The sequence below is a fragment of the Phalacrocorax aristotelis genome, chromosome 26 (genome assembly GCF_949628215.1).
Source record: "Phalacrocorax aristotelis chromosome 26, bGulAri2.1, whole genome shotgun sequence".
Lineage (NCBI taxonomy): Eukaryota > Metazoa > Chordata > Aves > Suliformes > Phalacrocoracidae > Phalacrocorax > Phalacrocorax aristotelis.
This window is the reverse complement of record NC_134301.1, coordinates 1323211-1339815: the sequence shown is the minus strand read 5'-3', so window position 1 is coordinate 1339815 and position 16605 is coordinate 1323211. Positions and strand designations below refer to the sequence as shown.

At 57.1% G+C, this 16605-nt stretch overlaps 1 protein-coding gene across 3 annotated transcripts; it reads right to left on the bottom strand.

Moving 5' to 3' along the window:
* Window positions 1-16493, bottom strand: SENP1 (SUMO specific peptidase 1). Of its 3 annotated transcripts, none has more exons than XR_012657515.1 (17): window positions 15816-16062; window positions 15052-15124; window positions 14777-14936; window positions 13635-13794; window positions 12020-12123; window positions 11695-11942; window positions 11446-11500; window positions 11069-11107; window positions 10888-10972; window positions 10437-10589; window positions 10066-10197; window positions 9399-9602; window positions 8450-8529; window positions 6738-6805; window positions 2909-2993; window positions 2399-2494; window positions 1-1804 (listed from the first exon to the last, which is right to left on the bottom strand). XR_012657515.1 is itself a non-coding variant. In XM_075075819.1 (17 exons), the coding sequence occupies exons 2-17, from the start codon at window positions 15927-15929 to the stop codon at window positions 1742-1744; spliced, it is 1851 nt and encodes a 616-aa protein (XP_074931920.1). In that variant the 5' UTR covers window positions 15930-16076; window positions 16384-16493; the 3' UTR covers window positions 1-1741. The 3 variants fall into 3 exon arrangements, 2 of the variants coding, with proteins under 2 accessions (XP_074931920.1, XP_074931919.1); XM_075075819.1 differs by lacking the exon at window positions 6738-6805 and adding an exon at window positions 16384-16493 and having other exon boundaries at window positions 15816-16076; XM_075075818.1 differs by lacking the exon at window positions 6738-6805 and adding an exon at window positions 16257-16375 and having other exon boundaries at window positions 15816-16076.
* Window positions 16494-16605: the final 112 nt, after the last annotated feature.

Sequence of the window (16605 nt, the reverse complement as noted above, 5' to 3'; positions counted from 1 at the left end):
TTTTCCTCAGATCTTTACTTGCAGTAAAAGATAGAAAAAGGTAGTAAATGAACTCGGTATAAAACACACAGAGGGGAGAGGGAAGGGGTACAAACCAGCCTACAAAGAACACAACGTGGCGGGAGCCAGGGGCGAAAGGGGGGAGTTTTGTACAAAACTACTGCTTACAGGTAGAGAAAAATGTATAAAATACCCCTATCTGGAGACAAAAATACAAAAGTGAACATTATTTCATTCTTTCCTTTTCCTTAAAAAGGTTATGTACAGGAGAGAAGCGGGTTCAGCGGCGGGGGAAGCTTGTCGAACGCTCGCCGCTTCCTCCCACATCGCACTTCAGAATAAATTAAAACAGGTGAAAGCGTGAGCCCAGCCCCATCCGGGACCGTGCGGAGGGCGCAGAGGAGCCAGGTGCTGCGGGTGAAGCGGCCGGAAGCTTCGGGGCATCCCCCCAAAAACCCCATTTTTGGAAGGGTTGAAGCGCTTCTGAGTATTTTTACTTCCCCCCGCCGCGCCGCGGCTCGCCCCCCAGGCCCCCGGGAGATACCTTTGGAAGCACTTCTCGACCTGACTACGGTGCCTTGCCTTCGATGCAACCTTTGACCTTGCGTCAGCCTCTATCCCCAGGCAAAACATGTGCAAAACATCACGGAGGGAGAGGAGCGATTCACTGCGCTCAGCTGGGGCCCTCCGCACAAGGACAAAGGTGGCGAGAAGCCGCGGCCTCGGCTCCTGCGAGGAGGCAAAGCCGGGGCAGGGAAAGAAGAAAGAGGAAAGAAAAAAGAAAACCCCCAACGCGCACACGGGCTTTGTTCTCTGTCGCGCCGGAAAAACGCTCGGAAACAGGCCCGAAACAATTCGGCGGCGCATCGGCTCTAGCTCGGGTTTTGTACCTGAATTTCCGTAAACAGTTGATGCTAAAGAACCGGGAGACCAATTCCTCGGGAAGAAAAATGACTCTGCGAAAGCGGCGTTTAACAAACGAGTTCCTTTCGCCTCCTCCGGCTCGTGCCCGTCACCCTCGAGGGATGCCCGGCCTGCCTCCAGCCCCCCGCCCGCCTCTCCGAAGCCCACAGCCGGGCTTGTCCTAAGCGCTGGCGGGCGCCGGCTTATAATCTTAGGATGCGGCTTAGGGCAGAGCTTGCGATGGGCGAGAAAACGCTGGCTTTGAGGACAGAGCGGGGGGATAACGCAGGGCTAGAGGACACGCCAAATATGCTCCTCTACAAGGAAACCCTCCCTACATCACCCCCCCCACCCCAAAATAGGCTTCTCCCCCCGCAACTTCAAGCTGTCCCAGCGCACAAAGCGTCCAGAGCCTTGTAAGTGCCTCCCCCGCGCCTGAAGCCCAGCCTCCCCCTGCAGAGTCACCCCATCAGCTCAGCAAAGCCGGCAGCGAGAGCTGCAAAAAGCAGAAAAAAATAAGTTCCTTGAATGCCCGACGCTGCCCCCGCCCCCAAGTCTCAGCACCTGAAATCGCTTGTAATTGTAAAAATAGGTCTTGAAATAGAAAAAAAGAGGGGGGGGGGGGGGGGAACAAAAAAGGCAAGTGTGCTTCTGAACATTTCTATTGCGTGTTGGTCCGGGAGTGGTATTTTATCAAAAATATGGTACAGGGTCCATTTGCTGTGTCTCTGAAGCCCTGGGCGGGTCCGCGCCTGCCCCGGCCCCGGCGGCCGAGCAGGGCAAATCTTGGGCACTTCTGATACAACCTGGCGAGGAAGCGGCCTTCGGCACGGCGTCATCATAGCAGCTTGCGATGAAGGATCTCCCAGGCCATTCGCTTCCGGAAATAGGGCATGTGTTGCTTTGGGTGGGGAGGGAAAACGAGAGAGGAGAGAAAGGAAAGGTACGTCAGCGCGTCTTTCGCTGCTGGACCATTTATCGAGCAGCCGCTCTCCTGGGTGCGGCTCTTTTTAAGCGGTGCCTTTCTCAGGCGGGGCGGAAATTTACTTTCCCGTTATTGAAAACAGGACAGCGGATGAGATTTAGGTGATAACGTAGCTCCGATGATATTCTCTAATAATTAGAAGTAAAATATTCGCCCGCGGGACGCTCCACGGAGGCTGACAACGTTAAGTAACGCTGAAATTCCCTGGGGTTCGGGCTACAGCGCCCGGGTGCCGTTACGGGTTCGTCGGCCGCCCCCGGCCGCGGCGGCGAGGCGCTCCGCGGGTTCGAGGGCAGCGGATGACTCGAGGATGGCTTCAGAGGAAGGGCTTTGCACGGCGTAAGGAGCTGCCGCAGCGCCTTGGGGCAGCTCTCCTCCGAGGAGCAGCGCTACCATCCCCACCGGGGCACTTCAGGCCCGCAGGGGGTGGGTGGGCGAGGGTGGGGGGGCAAAGGGCGTTTGGAAAAGGCGGCGCCACGTGCCCGTCTCTCCCCGAGACGAGGGGTTTACCTGAGTGAAGTTGATGGGCTTGTCTTTGGTAATGCAGTCGGCGTATTTGCAGGCAAACATCCCGCAGTCGCTGCCGTTCATCTGCTGCGGGATCTCCTTTACGGGAAGGACACAAACCCAACCATCATTTCCAGAAGGGCCAGTGCCCCGGTTCACTCCGAGGAGGAAGAGCTCCGAGCGAAGGACCCCTCTCAAACAAGCGCTAACGCCACGGCTGCACGGACGGGCGCGCGCCGGCGCTGGGGGCGGGGAGGTGAAGGCAAGAGGGTGGGCGGCAGGGATCGAGGGGGCGCCGGGGCGCCCCTGGCTCGGGAAAGCCCCCCTGCTGCCGCGGATGGCAGCGCAGCAGCCTGCCAGGGAAGCTCCGGGACCTGTTCACATACCCCCCCGGAGCTCCCAGGAGGCCGCGTCCGTCGGGAAAACCAGCCAGGAAAGGCACGTCAGGGCCGGGAGTGAAAGCGAGGACCAAGAGACACCCCCCTCTGCAAACCTCCGACCGCGCGAACCCACCTGACTCTTCTTACTCAGCAACGACCAGCCGTTAGTGTCAAACTCTTTCCTTTTCTTGTCAAGACTCTCCTGTTTTAAGTATTGCCTGTAGGAAGAAGAAAACAAAGAAAGCTTACTTAGAGGATCGGGGGAAACCAGCCAGTACACCCCATGTCAGTTTACCCGAGGAGTCCTCTGCCATGTTTGCAGAATTAATGCAAAATGGAAGTCCAATATTTTCGTCTCGGTACTGGCCATTTTAAAAAGGGCTCTACAGACCCGGGCTTTGAGGCAGTCAAAAGAAGGACCGAGTAGGACTTAAACTCATCCAAAAAAAAGTACCTGCCAAGCAGAGAGCGAAAACCACAAATAAACCAGCGAGAACAAATCTAATTCATCGGAGAGTGACTCACGGCGGAGGAAAAGCTCAGCAGCCACGGGGCTGCCTCGACAGGCGCCTGCAAGCAGGGCGTCACACGAGGGGAGACCGGGGAGCTGGGCTCTGGTGGCGGGCTCCGCGCTGTGCCTCCGCTTTTGGGGATCTTTCTTAGCATCAAGGTAGACGGGAGGAAATTTGTCACAACCGTAACAGCACCCCGGCGGCTCTGGAACAACCGCCCCGTGTGTGAAGCGTCACAAAAACCACCGCAAAGCTCCTCTCGAGGGTGGTGGAGGGTTCAGCTCGCTGGTAGATGCTCTTCTCCCAGGTTTCCCTTCCACTCTTGATTTGATTCCTTCTTACCGCAGCAGAAGACAGATGGCAAGTGCTTTCAGAGAGGCAAAATAGGGACGGTGACCCTGATTTTCTGAAAAAAGGTCCGAGGCTGGGGGACGGAGGGAGGCAGCCCCGGGAAAAGCCACGCCACAGTCCTCTGCGAGGTGCTTTACAGGGATGGAGGCACGCGGGGAGCACAAGCGGGAGAAGGAGCCAGCCGTGGCAGCGGTGGGGTGGCAAATACCTTTCACAAGCCTTCAGAGAGGGAGAAGAGACGCAGAGCCAGTCCCGTTCCAGTCCCAAGAACTGGAGAACAAGGGAAGCCCACGGGTACTGGCCCATCTCCTCTGCCCAGAGAGGCTCCCACCAGTTTGGCCTCAATTATACCGCTGGAAGAATAGAAAAGTCAGGGGTTTCTTTCCTGCCTTCTTGAAAAAGCTTAGAAAAGTCTACCCCAAGACCATGCCCAGAGCAACTGCCACGCGTCTTCCTTCGTGGATATGGACACCTTGAACCATTTCCCTTTACTGGAAATGGAAGGACACAGACGTAAAGCTGGACTAGAGAGAGCCCAAGGAGACGAGGCAACAGCCCCAAGACGTTCTAAATGGACCTAAGGAAGCCCCTCTCTGTCGGCCGTCGGCATCGTTAAGCGACATCCAGCTTTGCAGACACTTTCTGCCCACCTTTGCTACCAAAAGGACCGGGAAGAGCAACAGAAACTCTCTCCTTCGTGTTTGGCATCTTCTCAAAGCAGCCCGAGGAGCCTTCTCGCTGTCGCGGCTGCCATCAGAACGTTTGGAAAGGAAAAGCGAGGGATTAGACGCTGCTGGCTCAAACGGAGGGGTCAAGAGAGCGCCTGGCACGGAGGGGGAGGCAGGTTTGGCCGCCAACGCGGGGAGATGTGCCATCTTTCGGAAATCTGATCCGCAAAAGGCTTGGCTAAATCGCATCTCGCTGTTAGCAAACGCTGAAACGCCATGGGAGAAGGGGGCGACGCGACCCGCAGGCGAGCCCAGAGGATGGGGGTGTGGGGGGGGTGTGGGGTGTGACTTTGCTGCCCTGGTGCCACTCAGGGAACTTTGCTCTATCACGACTTTAAAGAATTATTCAAAGAAAACTCTCCTGGGCTGAAGGGTCCTGAGACACCCAGGGGCTGCTGAACCGAGTACTCTGAGTGGCACCAGAAGCACCCAACAGCCTCTGAATGCGGCATCAGCCCCATCCCGGCGACAGCGCCTCTAGAAAATGGCCAGAAATAGACTTTGCTGGACCCAAGAGCGACAAAGGAGGGGAGCCCCCCTCCTGGCAGTTCCCTGGGACTAGACCGGGTCCAGACAAGCACTTTCTATCAGCCCTCGTCAGGCGGCCGCACGCTCCCGGCCCAGCTCCCCAGCGCGGGGGCTGCCGGCGGCCGCCGTCACGGCTCTGGGGGAGCTCTTTGCTTGGCTGCTTTGACTCGGCCGCAGTTTGGACAAGACGAGATCAGCAGGGGCTAAATCTCAGCAGCAAAACGCGTTTCACTGAGCGCGAGAAGCGCCCGTATCTCACCTCCAAATAAAAACCCTAACGGGCGGAGAAGAAACTCCTTGCGACGAGTTCTAAATAAGGGTAGGCTGAGCCTCCAGCGCAGCGCCTGGAGGAAGCGAGCAGCCTTTGTGCACAATACAAACATGGTGACGACGTCAATTAATTAAACGGCCTCATTTCGATTGCTATCAAAAAAAAAAAAAAAAAGAACAAAACTCCTGGCCGTTGCTGCCCACTACAGAACCCGCTTGAATCCTCAGCTCAGAAGAGAGCAGCGGCCCGCGGCCGGCTGCGTTTGGAAGGGCAGAGGCGGGGAACGAAGCTGCGCGGATAAATAAAAGGATGCCTCACACGAGGAGCCGGGACGAGGCTCCGAGCAACGTCTCCGCGTGGAGCGGGGCTGCACATACGGAGCAGAGGCGGAGGGGGGGACGTGAGCGCGAGACTCGTCTGGCAGACAGGGAAGGAACCAGGGAAGCTTAAACGGTGCCGGAGCTTCAGGAGATAAAACAAATCAGGTGGCTTCTGCACGGCTGGTTTTATCTCTTAACTACCACAGGGCACAGCTGCGATGCCCACACGCGCCCAGCAGCCAGGAAACGTGGGGTTATTTTGTAGAAGAGCTAGGAAATAACTCCGTACATGGAGTTCGCGTTAACTGGGACCATCACCTGTGCGGTGTCCGAACAAGCAGCCTCCAGCAATCCCCGCACACGGAGGTCAGCCAACATCAGACACGTCGTGTAAGAAATACAGCGCCGCTCCCGCCTCGGTAACAGCCCGAACCTCCTCTTTCAGGAGAGTGAAAATGCCTGGACTCCAAATCGCGAGATAACTTTGGGAGGCAGAACTTAATTGATGAACTTTGTCAGGACCTCAAGGAGAAAAAGCTTGACGCGGAATTTTTAAGCGGAACTACACGTCGAATCAAAACCCGACATGCCCCATCACGTACTCCGGGCTTTTAACCTCGTTTTCCTAAATCTGAGAACGGATTTTTGCCCTCTGCAGCGCTTCCACACGCACACACCAACCTGACCGGGTGCCTCAGGGGATCGTTGGGATCAACTCCGCAGCACTCTGCTAAATATCTGAAAGCCTTGAAGTAAAGGGCACGTAAAGGTGAGCGTTTCAAGCGCTGCTGCTGGCAGGAGATAAGAAGATTTCACAGGCACGAGTCGCTTTGTGTGCTCTATCCCCACAGCTTTCCTCCAGCCTTGGTGCACTAGAATCAAGCTTTTAGCTAATTTTAACAGGGTGGTTTATGTCCGCTCCAAAACACAGACCCTTCCAGCAGAGCTGAGGTACCGAGCACTGTGTTTCCCAAGGAGAAACCCCACAAAACAGAGGCAGCTTGCTTAAAATCCTCTCCAGGTCTCACACCCAGGCGGTGTGAAAGCCCAGATGCTGAAACAAAGCACGGCAGCCACCAAACCACGAACGCCTGAGGTCCCTGCTCACCCCTAGCCTGGCCTGTGGCCCTTGTATTTAACCAGCTACCGTCCCTGCGCCTCAGTTTCCCTCCTCTGTGAAGTCTGGCTAACGGCACGACACTCACCACCTTTAGGAAGCTCTAAAGATTGAAAGCATGAAAGGGTCACTAACCATGAATAGGACCTCCGTCCCTTCTTCCCGGTGTGATCCTCCCACTGCATTCAACCAATAAAAGCCTCCTAAAAGGAAACAGAGGGAAAACAATTACGTCCAGGGCAACAGCGACCTGAAATCCCGGCTCTCTACCACTCACCCTGCGTGGCCGACACACCTTGTATCCGCTGGTACTCTCTACTGCCACTTTGGGGACCTGCTTCCTCATCCCAGACCCCTAAACGAAACACGGGCAAGGACTCCTGGGTCCCCCTCTCACCTCCCAGGTGTTTCACTTCACCAGAGAGCTGTGCCTTTTTCCTTGGAATCAAAGAAATTCAGGCCGAAAGGAACTGATTTCACCCAGACCATCCCTGCCCCAAGGCAGGCCAGCTCTGCCTGCACCGTTCTTGAACGCAGATACACAGCGAAACAGAGACGCTGCCCTGAGCCGCTCCCGAGGATCTGGTATTTTGCTTTTCCCTTTCCTCCCTTCAAACCAACATCGCACAACAGCACGGAGAAGGGGAACAGCTTATTTTTACAGTTATTTAAACTAACTCGGTGCACGCAGACTGCAAAGCACCTGAAGTGGAAAACGAAGGTGCTAAGCAGACTGGAAATGGCATTTGCCTGCCGTCTGTCTTTATCGTTATTCACATTCCTTGACTGAATGAGTGACACCGCCGCTGACATACTCGACCTCACGCCACAAGACTCAGGATCAGATTCCCAAGTCAGCGTCGGAGCGAAGCCGAGATGAGAAACAGAACCGACGGCCGGCCGGGGGTCAACGACGGAGAGACACGAGGAGCTGGCGACTGCGTTTCGTAAATCACTTTGCGATCTGATTTGTATCACGCCTGACGTGGGACCTTCGAAAAGAGGGGGGGGGGGGGTTTCACCCCTGTCCAGAGAGAAGCTCATTTTTAATCGCACTCCATTCCAGAGCAGCTTCCAAATATGGGAAGAGAGTTCTGGATATGACGTGCGAGCACCTCTCTCCCCCAAGAGCTGGGAGAGCAGGCAGCCAGCCCCGCTCCCTCCCGGAGCATCGCTCAGGATGGGAAAACCAAAGACCTCCTCTGCACTTTAAACCCAGGGAGGACAGCTTTCACCCAGCTCCGGTTTGGAGGCACGGCGCGGCGTGTTAACGCCTTGCTGGAACAGAGAAGGGACCCGGGCAAACCTCCACCCTGACGCGAGAGGCACGCCCGCACCCTACATATACCGTCGCGCTCTCCAGAATCTCCTTCTTGAACCAAAGGGCCAAGCTACCGAGCTGGTCTTTGCCCCAGGCGGGAGAAGCTCCCTCCTGGATGGAGGGGCCAGGAGATACCATTTATTCAAGCAGCTGCAGGACGAGGGAAGCACCCCTATCCCTCACAGTCCTGTTTTCCTCCTAAAGACGATGCCCAAGAACACTGGTAAAGCCTGATGTCCTCAACAGAACGGCTCTGAGACCTGTCTATACCCTCGAAGGTAACACCAGCCTCGCCGACGGATCTCCTGGGAAGAGCTGAAGACAAGGCACCGGGCACAGGGCGCTCTCGCAGACCCGCTTCGGAACCGCAGACCGCGTGTGAAACGCAACGCGTGGAAACCAAGGCGTTCCTCTGACTCTTCCTCTCGGGCCCCAGGAAGGGACCGTCCCCACGGAAGGGCTTCCAGAGCAAGGTAAGAAGCCGTCCGACTGTTAAACAGGCGCAACTCAAATAAAGGTTACTCACAACAGTATCCTGCAGGCTTCGCTGTTTATTCCACCCATGGAGTCATAATAGGTGATGGTTTTTTTCCGGAAGTCTACGACCTACACAGAGAGAGATTCGTTAGCAGCGCACAACACAGGGAGCTCGTCTCTTTGCCGGGGCACGCGCTCTGCCGCTAGGAAGAAGGAAGTTTAGACCATTTCACAGCGGAGAAGGGTTTCAGAGGACTTCTAATATCTTTGGCGCAGCCCTCCCCAAAATCCCCCCCCCCTTGCTGCTGTTTTATTTAAACATCTGAATCTCAAAAGCAGGCTCTCCTCAGAGCACCCTGGTAAAACACAAACTCTCATCCTTATTCCTTAAGCGGCAGACAGGTAGGTTTACAGAGGCTTTGCTCCACCGGAGGAAAAAACAAGCCCCCCACAAGCGTGGGTTTTCGGGGCCCCACGCCCCATTTCCACACCACCGCCCACCCGTGCGAGCGCCGCCTTTCCGGGCGGCTCAAACCTCCCCTCCCCGAGGAGGTTTGAACGAAGGAGGTTGACGCCGGCCCAAAAGCCACGCGCGATCCGTTACCGCGCAGGTGCCGGCGGCCAAGAGAAGGGACAAAGCACATCGGGGGCAGGAGGTAGAGGGAGCCGCGCGGTATCTGCCGTCTAAATCTCTCCAAAACGATCCCGTGGCAATGCCTCTAAAGGCGAGTTTGTGGGAACGTGGAAAGGAGATCTTTCTCCGGAGGATAAGCTAGCCTAACGTGACCTTCACAGCTGTTTTCTGACTAGAAACACACAAAAAAACCAAGTCGCAGCTCTCTTTCCACTCGCTCTAGGCTTCGATTTTCGGCACAAACACACATTTTCCCCCCACGCAAACGCCCGACGACTCAAAAGCCGTGAAATTTTAGCCTTAGCCGGGTTTCTAGGACAACCTGCTCCAGCTACGCTCTACCGTGAATAACTAAAGCACTCACTGCCAGGCACCAGTGCACTCCCAGATGAATAGGCACCAAGAGGAGATCCACAGAGAAGATATCCACTTTTTTAGTCCACCGTTTCACAGCTTGGTACCCCGCCGTTTTCAATTTGGTAAAGAAGAAAGTATTGAACGCGTGAACTGCTGGCAAACCCTTCTCTTTGCTCCGCTCCATCAGCAAATTCATGTAGAAATTAATTATCTGGGAAAGAAATATCATTCAGGGCACATTAGAGGGTCGACACGTCTGCATAAGGTGCTCTGGCCCTGTGCAGAATTAGGGAAGGCATCGGTTTTGCCTCCACCTGCGGCTCTGAAGGCCTGTCCCTGGAGGGATTTGCAATAGCTCGACAGCCTTAAAACCTTCAAAAAACCCGGAAAGATTTAGGCATGCAGTCTTCTATATTTAAGATTCACATTTTTTTTTTGCCCTGATCACGTCCGCAGTCACTTCCACTCCTCCCAATATCATCATTACTTCAAGTGCCTGGTCTACACAGGGGTTTCTTCCCAGATTAACCGCTCCCGAGCGTGAAGCACAGCCCACACCAGCTACCCCCTCTCTGCCTTCTTTCAGCACGGAGACAGCAGACACGTTGGTTCGCTTCAACCTACTTTAAATTGCTGAAGAAAAACGTCTTAACAGCCCAAGGTAGACTCCTCACCTCATCGTTGAGCCAGTTCAGATTATTGAGGGTCTGAATGTCTTTCCGAGTGATCGTTAATCGAAAAGCTTCACTGAGGACCTCGTCCTGGTTCCCGCCTCGGAATACGCTCTTTATTTCCTTCTCCATTTCCTACAGGGGGACACGGACAGCACTGAGAGGGAGAGTTCCTGCTATTCCCATCACAAAGGCTGGATTCAAACCCAGGTTTACGCTTTGCTCCGCAAAGGATAAGCTCGCTACAAAACGTACGTGGCAAAAGGGAAGCGGCCAGCTGTCACTGCGCATCGATTTCAGGAAATCACGTTAATATTTGGATCTTCCATGCCCACAAGCTCCTGTTTGCGTCGGCTAGATCCAAGCAGGCTTACCTCGGTGATTTCAGGGAACTCTTCTTCGCCATCAGCTGACTTGGCATCCTCTTTCTCTTCTGGGACCACCGTGACAGGGATCTCCTTCTCAAGGGGTACTCGGAGATGTAAATCCACCAGATCCTGCACTGAGTGTTCCTGTTCCTGCAACCGCTGAAGGAGAGACCTTCGGATCAGGTGGGGTCCATGACAGCCGCCTCCCCGGAGCCTGCGAGGGAGCTACGTGGGGCCAGTCGATCCAGGAGGTGCAGGAAGGGGCACGGAGGGGGAGCATTTACCCTGGCCACAACACGACCGAGAGCCCTGCCACGGGAAGGGGAAGCAACAAAGACACCAGGCCCCGAAGGAGCTGATTTTTGTCATCATTTTTCCATTTCCAATTCGCTTCCTCTTCCACGGTTTAACATTCGGACTTGCAAAGATCGCTCTTTCAGTGTCTGCTCTCTGTTACCTGGCTCTGCAGCTGTAAGGCCAGCGCCTTCTGCTCTTCAATCTGCCGCCACCTCTCCCGAGCTCGTGAATCGTAGACGCTGGTCCTGAAAAGCACGGTTTACGTGAACAAATCGGTGTTTATTTCTACACGCGAACCCTCACAACGGGAAAAGAGAGCAGGAAAACCCTCGTGTACTTACAGTTCTTTGATCCACAGTTCTGCCTGGAAGAACGGGAGGCTGGGAAGAGGGAGAAAGGAGAGGTGTAAGTGGTGTCCTTCACAGGGAGAGCAAGGAATTGCTCAAAATGTGATTTCTAAGTACTGAGGACACCCTGACTGCCAGAGCGATTGCAAGAGCTACAGACACATCTGCCAGGCGTTTGCAGCCAGGTCTCAAGAAAGAGGTTTGATGCATCACACGCAAGTTCCTGTAACTACAGCAAACTTCTCTCTCTTCACGAGACGTTCAGAAAGGCGCTGGTCACCCACTACTCTGCATTCTCACCTCCCCGGGGAATCAAAAATAGCTAACGTAATCCAGCCCTCCCCTCCAGACACCGTTTTACAGCTTCTTACCTTGGTGCTGGGGTTCTGGAATCCTTCACCTTGAGCAAAATGACAGAGTCTGACCCTAAAGAGAGTAAAGTTTCCGGAACGTTGTTAACCTCACAATTACTACCCACTTCCCCAGCTGCTGCAGGAGTCCAGATGCAGCGGGAGAGGGAAAAAGTGGGTTTGACACCTACATTTAAGTCGACTGCTGAGTCTTGGAGCTTCATTTTGGGTTTGGTTTTTGTTCGGTTGGGGTTTTTATTTTTCCCTTACCTTCAGACTGCGTGTTCGATGCTGGTAGATTTTCTTGCTGATGCTGGGCTGTGGAATTACTGGACTCAAAGATATTGGAGGGATAGCTGGGGGCAGGGTAGAGCGACGGTTTGTGTGACGGCTGCTCCTGTGCTCTGAGGACGCTGGTTGCTGAACTGGCTGGTGCAACGCCGTGAGCTTCAAACAGCTTCGAGTTCTTGCTGGGAGTTTCTTTCACTACGGTTTTGCTGGAATTTGAACACCTGGAGCTAGGGACAACAGCAAGTAAGGCGGCAGTGAACGCGCGTGGCGCTGTCAGCTGGAGAAGAGGGTTTTACATACTCACAGGTGGAAGGGGAACAGCGAAGAGGGCTTGGACGTGGAAAATTGTTTTCCCGTGACCATTTGAAGCAACTGCCTGTAGATCTCCCGCTCTTCCTCTCGAACAGTCTGCAGGGGAACAAGCAGATACATCTAGCCAACGTGATTTTGATAAAGACACCGTGAACAGAGAGCAGTGAATGGGAGAGCAGTGGGTGTTGTCTGTCTTGACTTCAGTAAGGCGTTCGACACTGTCTCCCGCAGCATCCTCACAGGCAAGCTAAGGCAGTGGGGGTTGGAGGAGGGGACAGTGAGGTGGCCAGAGCCCTGGCTCAACAACAGATCATCAGAGGGTCGTGATCAGTGGAGCAGAGCCTGGCTGGAGGCCTGTCACTAGTGGTGTTCCCCAGGGGTCTGTGCTGGGCCCAGTCCTGGCCAACATATCCATCAGTGACCTGGATGATGGGATCGAGTGTCACCTCAGCAAGTTCCCTGACATTCCCAAGCTGGGAGGAGCGGCCGATGCACCAGAGGGCCGTGCTGCCACCCAGCGAGACCTGGCCAGGCTGGAGAGCTGGGCCCAGGGGACCTGATGAAATTCAACACGAGCATGTGCAGGGTCCTGCCCCGGGGGAGGAAGAACCCCCCGCACCGGCACAGGCTGGGGGCTGAACTGCTGGGGAGCGGCTCTGTTGAGAAGGCCCTGGGGGTGCTGGGGGGCAGCGAGGTGACCCTGAGCCAGCACCGGGCCCTTGGGGCCGAGGGGGCCGGCAGTGCCCTGGGGGGCATTGAAAGGAGTGTGGCCAGCAGGGCGAGGGAGGTTCTCCTCCCCCTCTGCTCTGCCCCAGTGAGGCCACATCTGGGGTGCTGCGGCCATTTCTGGGCCCCCCAACTCAAGAAGGGCCGGGAGCTGCTCGAGCAAGGCCAGCGCAGAGCTGCCAAGGGGATCAGGGGCTGGAGCATCTCCCTTGGGAGGAAAGGCTGAGAGACCTGGGTCTGTTCAGCCGCAGAAGAGGACGCTGAGGGGGGATCCCATCAGTACCTATAAATATCTGAAGGGCAGGTGTCAGGGGGATGGGGCCGGGCTCTTTTCGGTGGTGCCCAACGACAGGCCAAGGGGCAACGGGCACAAGTGGGAACACGGGAAGTTCCACTTAAATATGAGGACAAACCCCTTCCCTGTGCGGGTGCCAGAGCAGGGGCACAGGCTGCCCAGAGGGGCTGTGGAGTCCCTTCCCTGGAGACATCCACGCCCCGCCTGGACGCGGTCCTGTGCCCCTGCTCTGGCTGTGCCTGCTCAAGCAGGGGGTGGGACGGGGTGAGCTCCCGAGGGCCCTGCCAGCCCCCACCATGCTGGCATTCTGGGATTCTGTGAATAGCGAGCAGTTACACGTGGAGGTGGAGGTTTTATGGGTGCAATCACATCCAGGAGTCTTGAAAAATTCAACCAGCAGCCTTGATCAGGCCAATTACAGCCGAGGTCTGAGCGTGAGCAGAGCTGAAGCCAGCTTCTTCCCGGCAGAAGGAGCAAATCCAGCACAAGGCGGTTGATTAGAGCCGCCTCAAGCACTTTGTGGTGCCCAGAAACGACCTCCTCAGAAATACCCACCCACTGAATGGTCTCCCAGCCTTTTCTTTACCTCTTCCGCCGTGCTGATGAACCGCCGGGGAGTCTTCTTGGGGCTAAGCAGGCTGCGGCGACACGGGCCGCTCCAGGAAGGACTCTGAGCAGGTTTGATTGGAAAAGCTGATGCATGGCAATGGTGGTTGGATTTTCCTACAAAACTGTTGGACGTCCCACTGCGAGGGGAGAAAGAAACGCTTTGATTTCACTTTATGCTTGGTTTGATTACACCAAGCGTAATCTCACTCTCCCCCAAGCCCAGCCTAGGACCAGGCTACCCAGCTGTGATCAGAAACTGGTATTTTAGGTGCGTTTTAAGAACCACCTCAAAGCTGAGGGCTGGCCAGCTTGATCCGAAACCATTCCCGAGGCCTGTGCGGCCGAACAGATGCCGCCAGGTGGCACTGCGAGGCCGAGGAGCCGCAGCCTGGAAACCCACGGCCAGACCTTCCCGCCACATCCACCGGCTCCCGCTTCCATCCACGCACCACAAAATGGCTGAACCTCGCCTGGAGACACCGCTCTCAGCGGTTTTATTTCTCGCTAACAGCAGGCGCCCTCGCCTCGCCTTGCTTCTCCCCGCTGAGGCTCACCTAAGAGCCCCTGAAAAAATACAGGGGTCGGTTCAGCATTTCTCCCATTGAAATCAATTTTCCCTATTTGCAAACAAACGTTGGCCACTGTGGGGATTTTCAGGAGCAAAAAAGACTTGACCCGGTCTGGAAAGGTTTATACCAGCTGCAAAAATAGCTCCTGCACCCAGCACGGCACGCACTAAGCGGCAGGTTTTCATCACAAAACGATGGCGTGCTCTCTCCCCCCCGATTTCCCAGCGTAATGGTGCTCCCGTTCCCATCCCAGCGCTCCCAATATGCTCAAAACCCACCCATTACACCACCAGCTCTGCAAGAGGCAGGTTACGCCACGCCGTACCCTCCCAAAACCTGCGCTCACGCCCTCTGCGAAGCGTCTTTGCCGCAGGGAGGTTTATAAACACAGAAAGGCACCTCCAGACCCGCCCTGCCTCGACCCACGCGACTGTTCCCAGCCCGAATCGGCCCTGTATCGATACCAATGGTTTGTGCGGGTAAAATCCCCAAGCCGAGCTCCCGCAGGGCTCTGCGGGGAAGGTGAAAGGCGGAGGGGAGCTGTACGCACCTGGGGTTTTTGCGAGCTTCGAGGTAAGAGCCTCGGCTCACCCTCGGTTTCTGCGGCACGGAGGCCAGAGGCGGAACCAAGCCCCTCCACTGCCCGTTGGCGCTGGAGCCAAAGGCTCGAGGCTCCCCTGCCACCCGGTAGCTCTCGGGGCAGGGGATTTCTGCAGGGGAGAAACACGGCAGCGGTCAATAAAGAGCCACATCTCCCTCCCCAAGCTGCTGGGAGAAGGGGACAGGCAAAAACCTGACACTCCAGGGCAGAAAATGACGACTTACCTGGGCTGTAATTGAGAGCACAGGATGTGTTTCCAGCCGGGCAAGCGAAACCGCTGATCTTGTTGGGTAAAAACTGCGTGAAAAGATGGCAGCGTTTTACTAGGAGAAAGCGCGGCTCAGTCGTAAAGCCCAGGCACGGCAAAAGTACAGGGGAGGGATGTGAAAAGTTACAGCTCCTCCCCAATCACAACGTTATAAATTTAGTGATTGCTGAAGCGAACTGGTGTAACAACACACCGGCGCTGGTCTGGCAACGCTCCCGTCCCCCTCCTAAAATCCGCTCCGCCGGCGCCACAGCCATTTTAACGCGGAAATAAACAAGCGAACGCCGTTTTCATCTTGTCAGAGGGCAAAGCACTGGCTTCACAGCCACGCCGCCGGCTCCTCGGGACACGACCGCGGTGCCAGGATGCGCGTGCGCCGGAGCCGAGCACGCCGGCACGTGGGTTCACCGTCCACGGGGCAGATTCCGCGCGCGATTTCGGTTGTACGGCGCTCGTCGGTGACGAACGGCGCGAGCGGGGCCGTCGCCGCGCGGAAACGCTGGGTGTTATTGAGGTGGTGCTGTCAAAACCGGTGGGTTTTGAGCTCGGGGGATGCTGTGAAGAGAGATCCCGCTCACGGGCGCCACCGACCCACAGGGAGAGCCACGGGAAGGGGGAAAAGGGAGGAAGAGAAGCCACCGGCCCCCAAAACCGCGTCCCCCCACCCCGACGGCGACCGGGGGGAACCTCGCTCGCTGCAGCACCACTGGGGCTCCGCACCTTGGCGTCGGGCTGGGCGAGCGGCTCCCGCAGGCCGGCTCGGGAGGGCGGCGGAAAGGCCTTGAAGACAGAGCCGTGGTTGGGCCGCGCCGCGTCCCGGGCCTCCATCCTCATGGGCTCCGCGGCCGCATCTGGGGGAGAAGAGCCCCCGTCAGCCCCCCGCGGCGGCGGCAGCCGAGAAGCGGCGGGGCGGGAGCTATCCCGAGGGTCCGGGCAGGCTCGGAGGGCGGCGGGCGGGAGGGGACGGCTCCGGTTTTCCTTCTAAAAACGAAGATAAAGAGAAAAACGTTAGGGAACGGCCGGACCCCCAGCGGGCAGCGCCCGAGGAGGACTGGCGGCAGCCCCGGGGCTCCCGCCGGGCGGAGGGAGCAGCTGGCGGGCCCGGCCGAGGCCTCCCGGCGGTCACCCCCGCGGCGGTGCCGCTGCCCGCCCCGCACGCACCAGGACCGGTTCGGCACCCCGGAGCCGCCGGCCGGGGCTGAGGCCGAGGCCCGCCGCCGGGGCTGAGACCCACCGCCGCCGCTCCCGCCGCCCCCCAGCCCCCGGCCCGGCCGCACCCCCGCCCTACCGGAAGCGGAAGCGTCCCGAGAGCGCGCGCCCCGTTCCCGGGCTCGGTGGCAGCTGCCGGCAACGAGGCGGCCGGAAGCGGAACTGGACGCCGGGCGCGGCGCCGCCGGAAGTGACGCTTGAGAGAGGCGGTCGGGGGGAGGGGGTCGCGCTAAGGCGGGACATGCGCATGCGCTGGGGAGGGGTGGCGGGGCGGGAAGGGAGCCCCCTGGCGGCGCGGCGG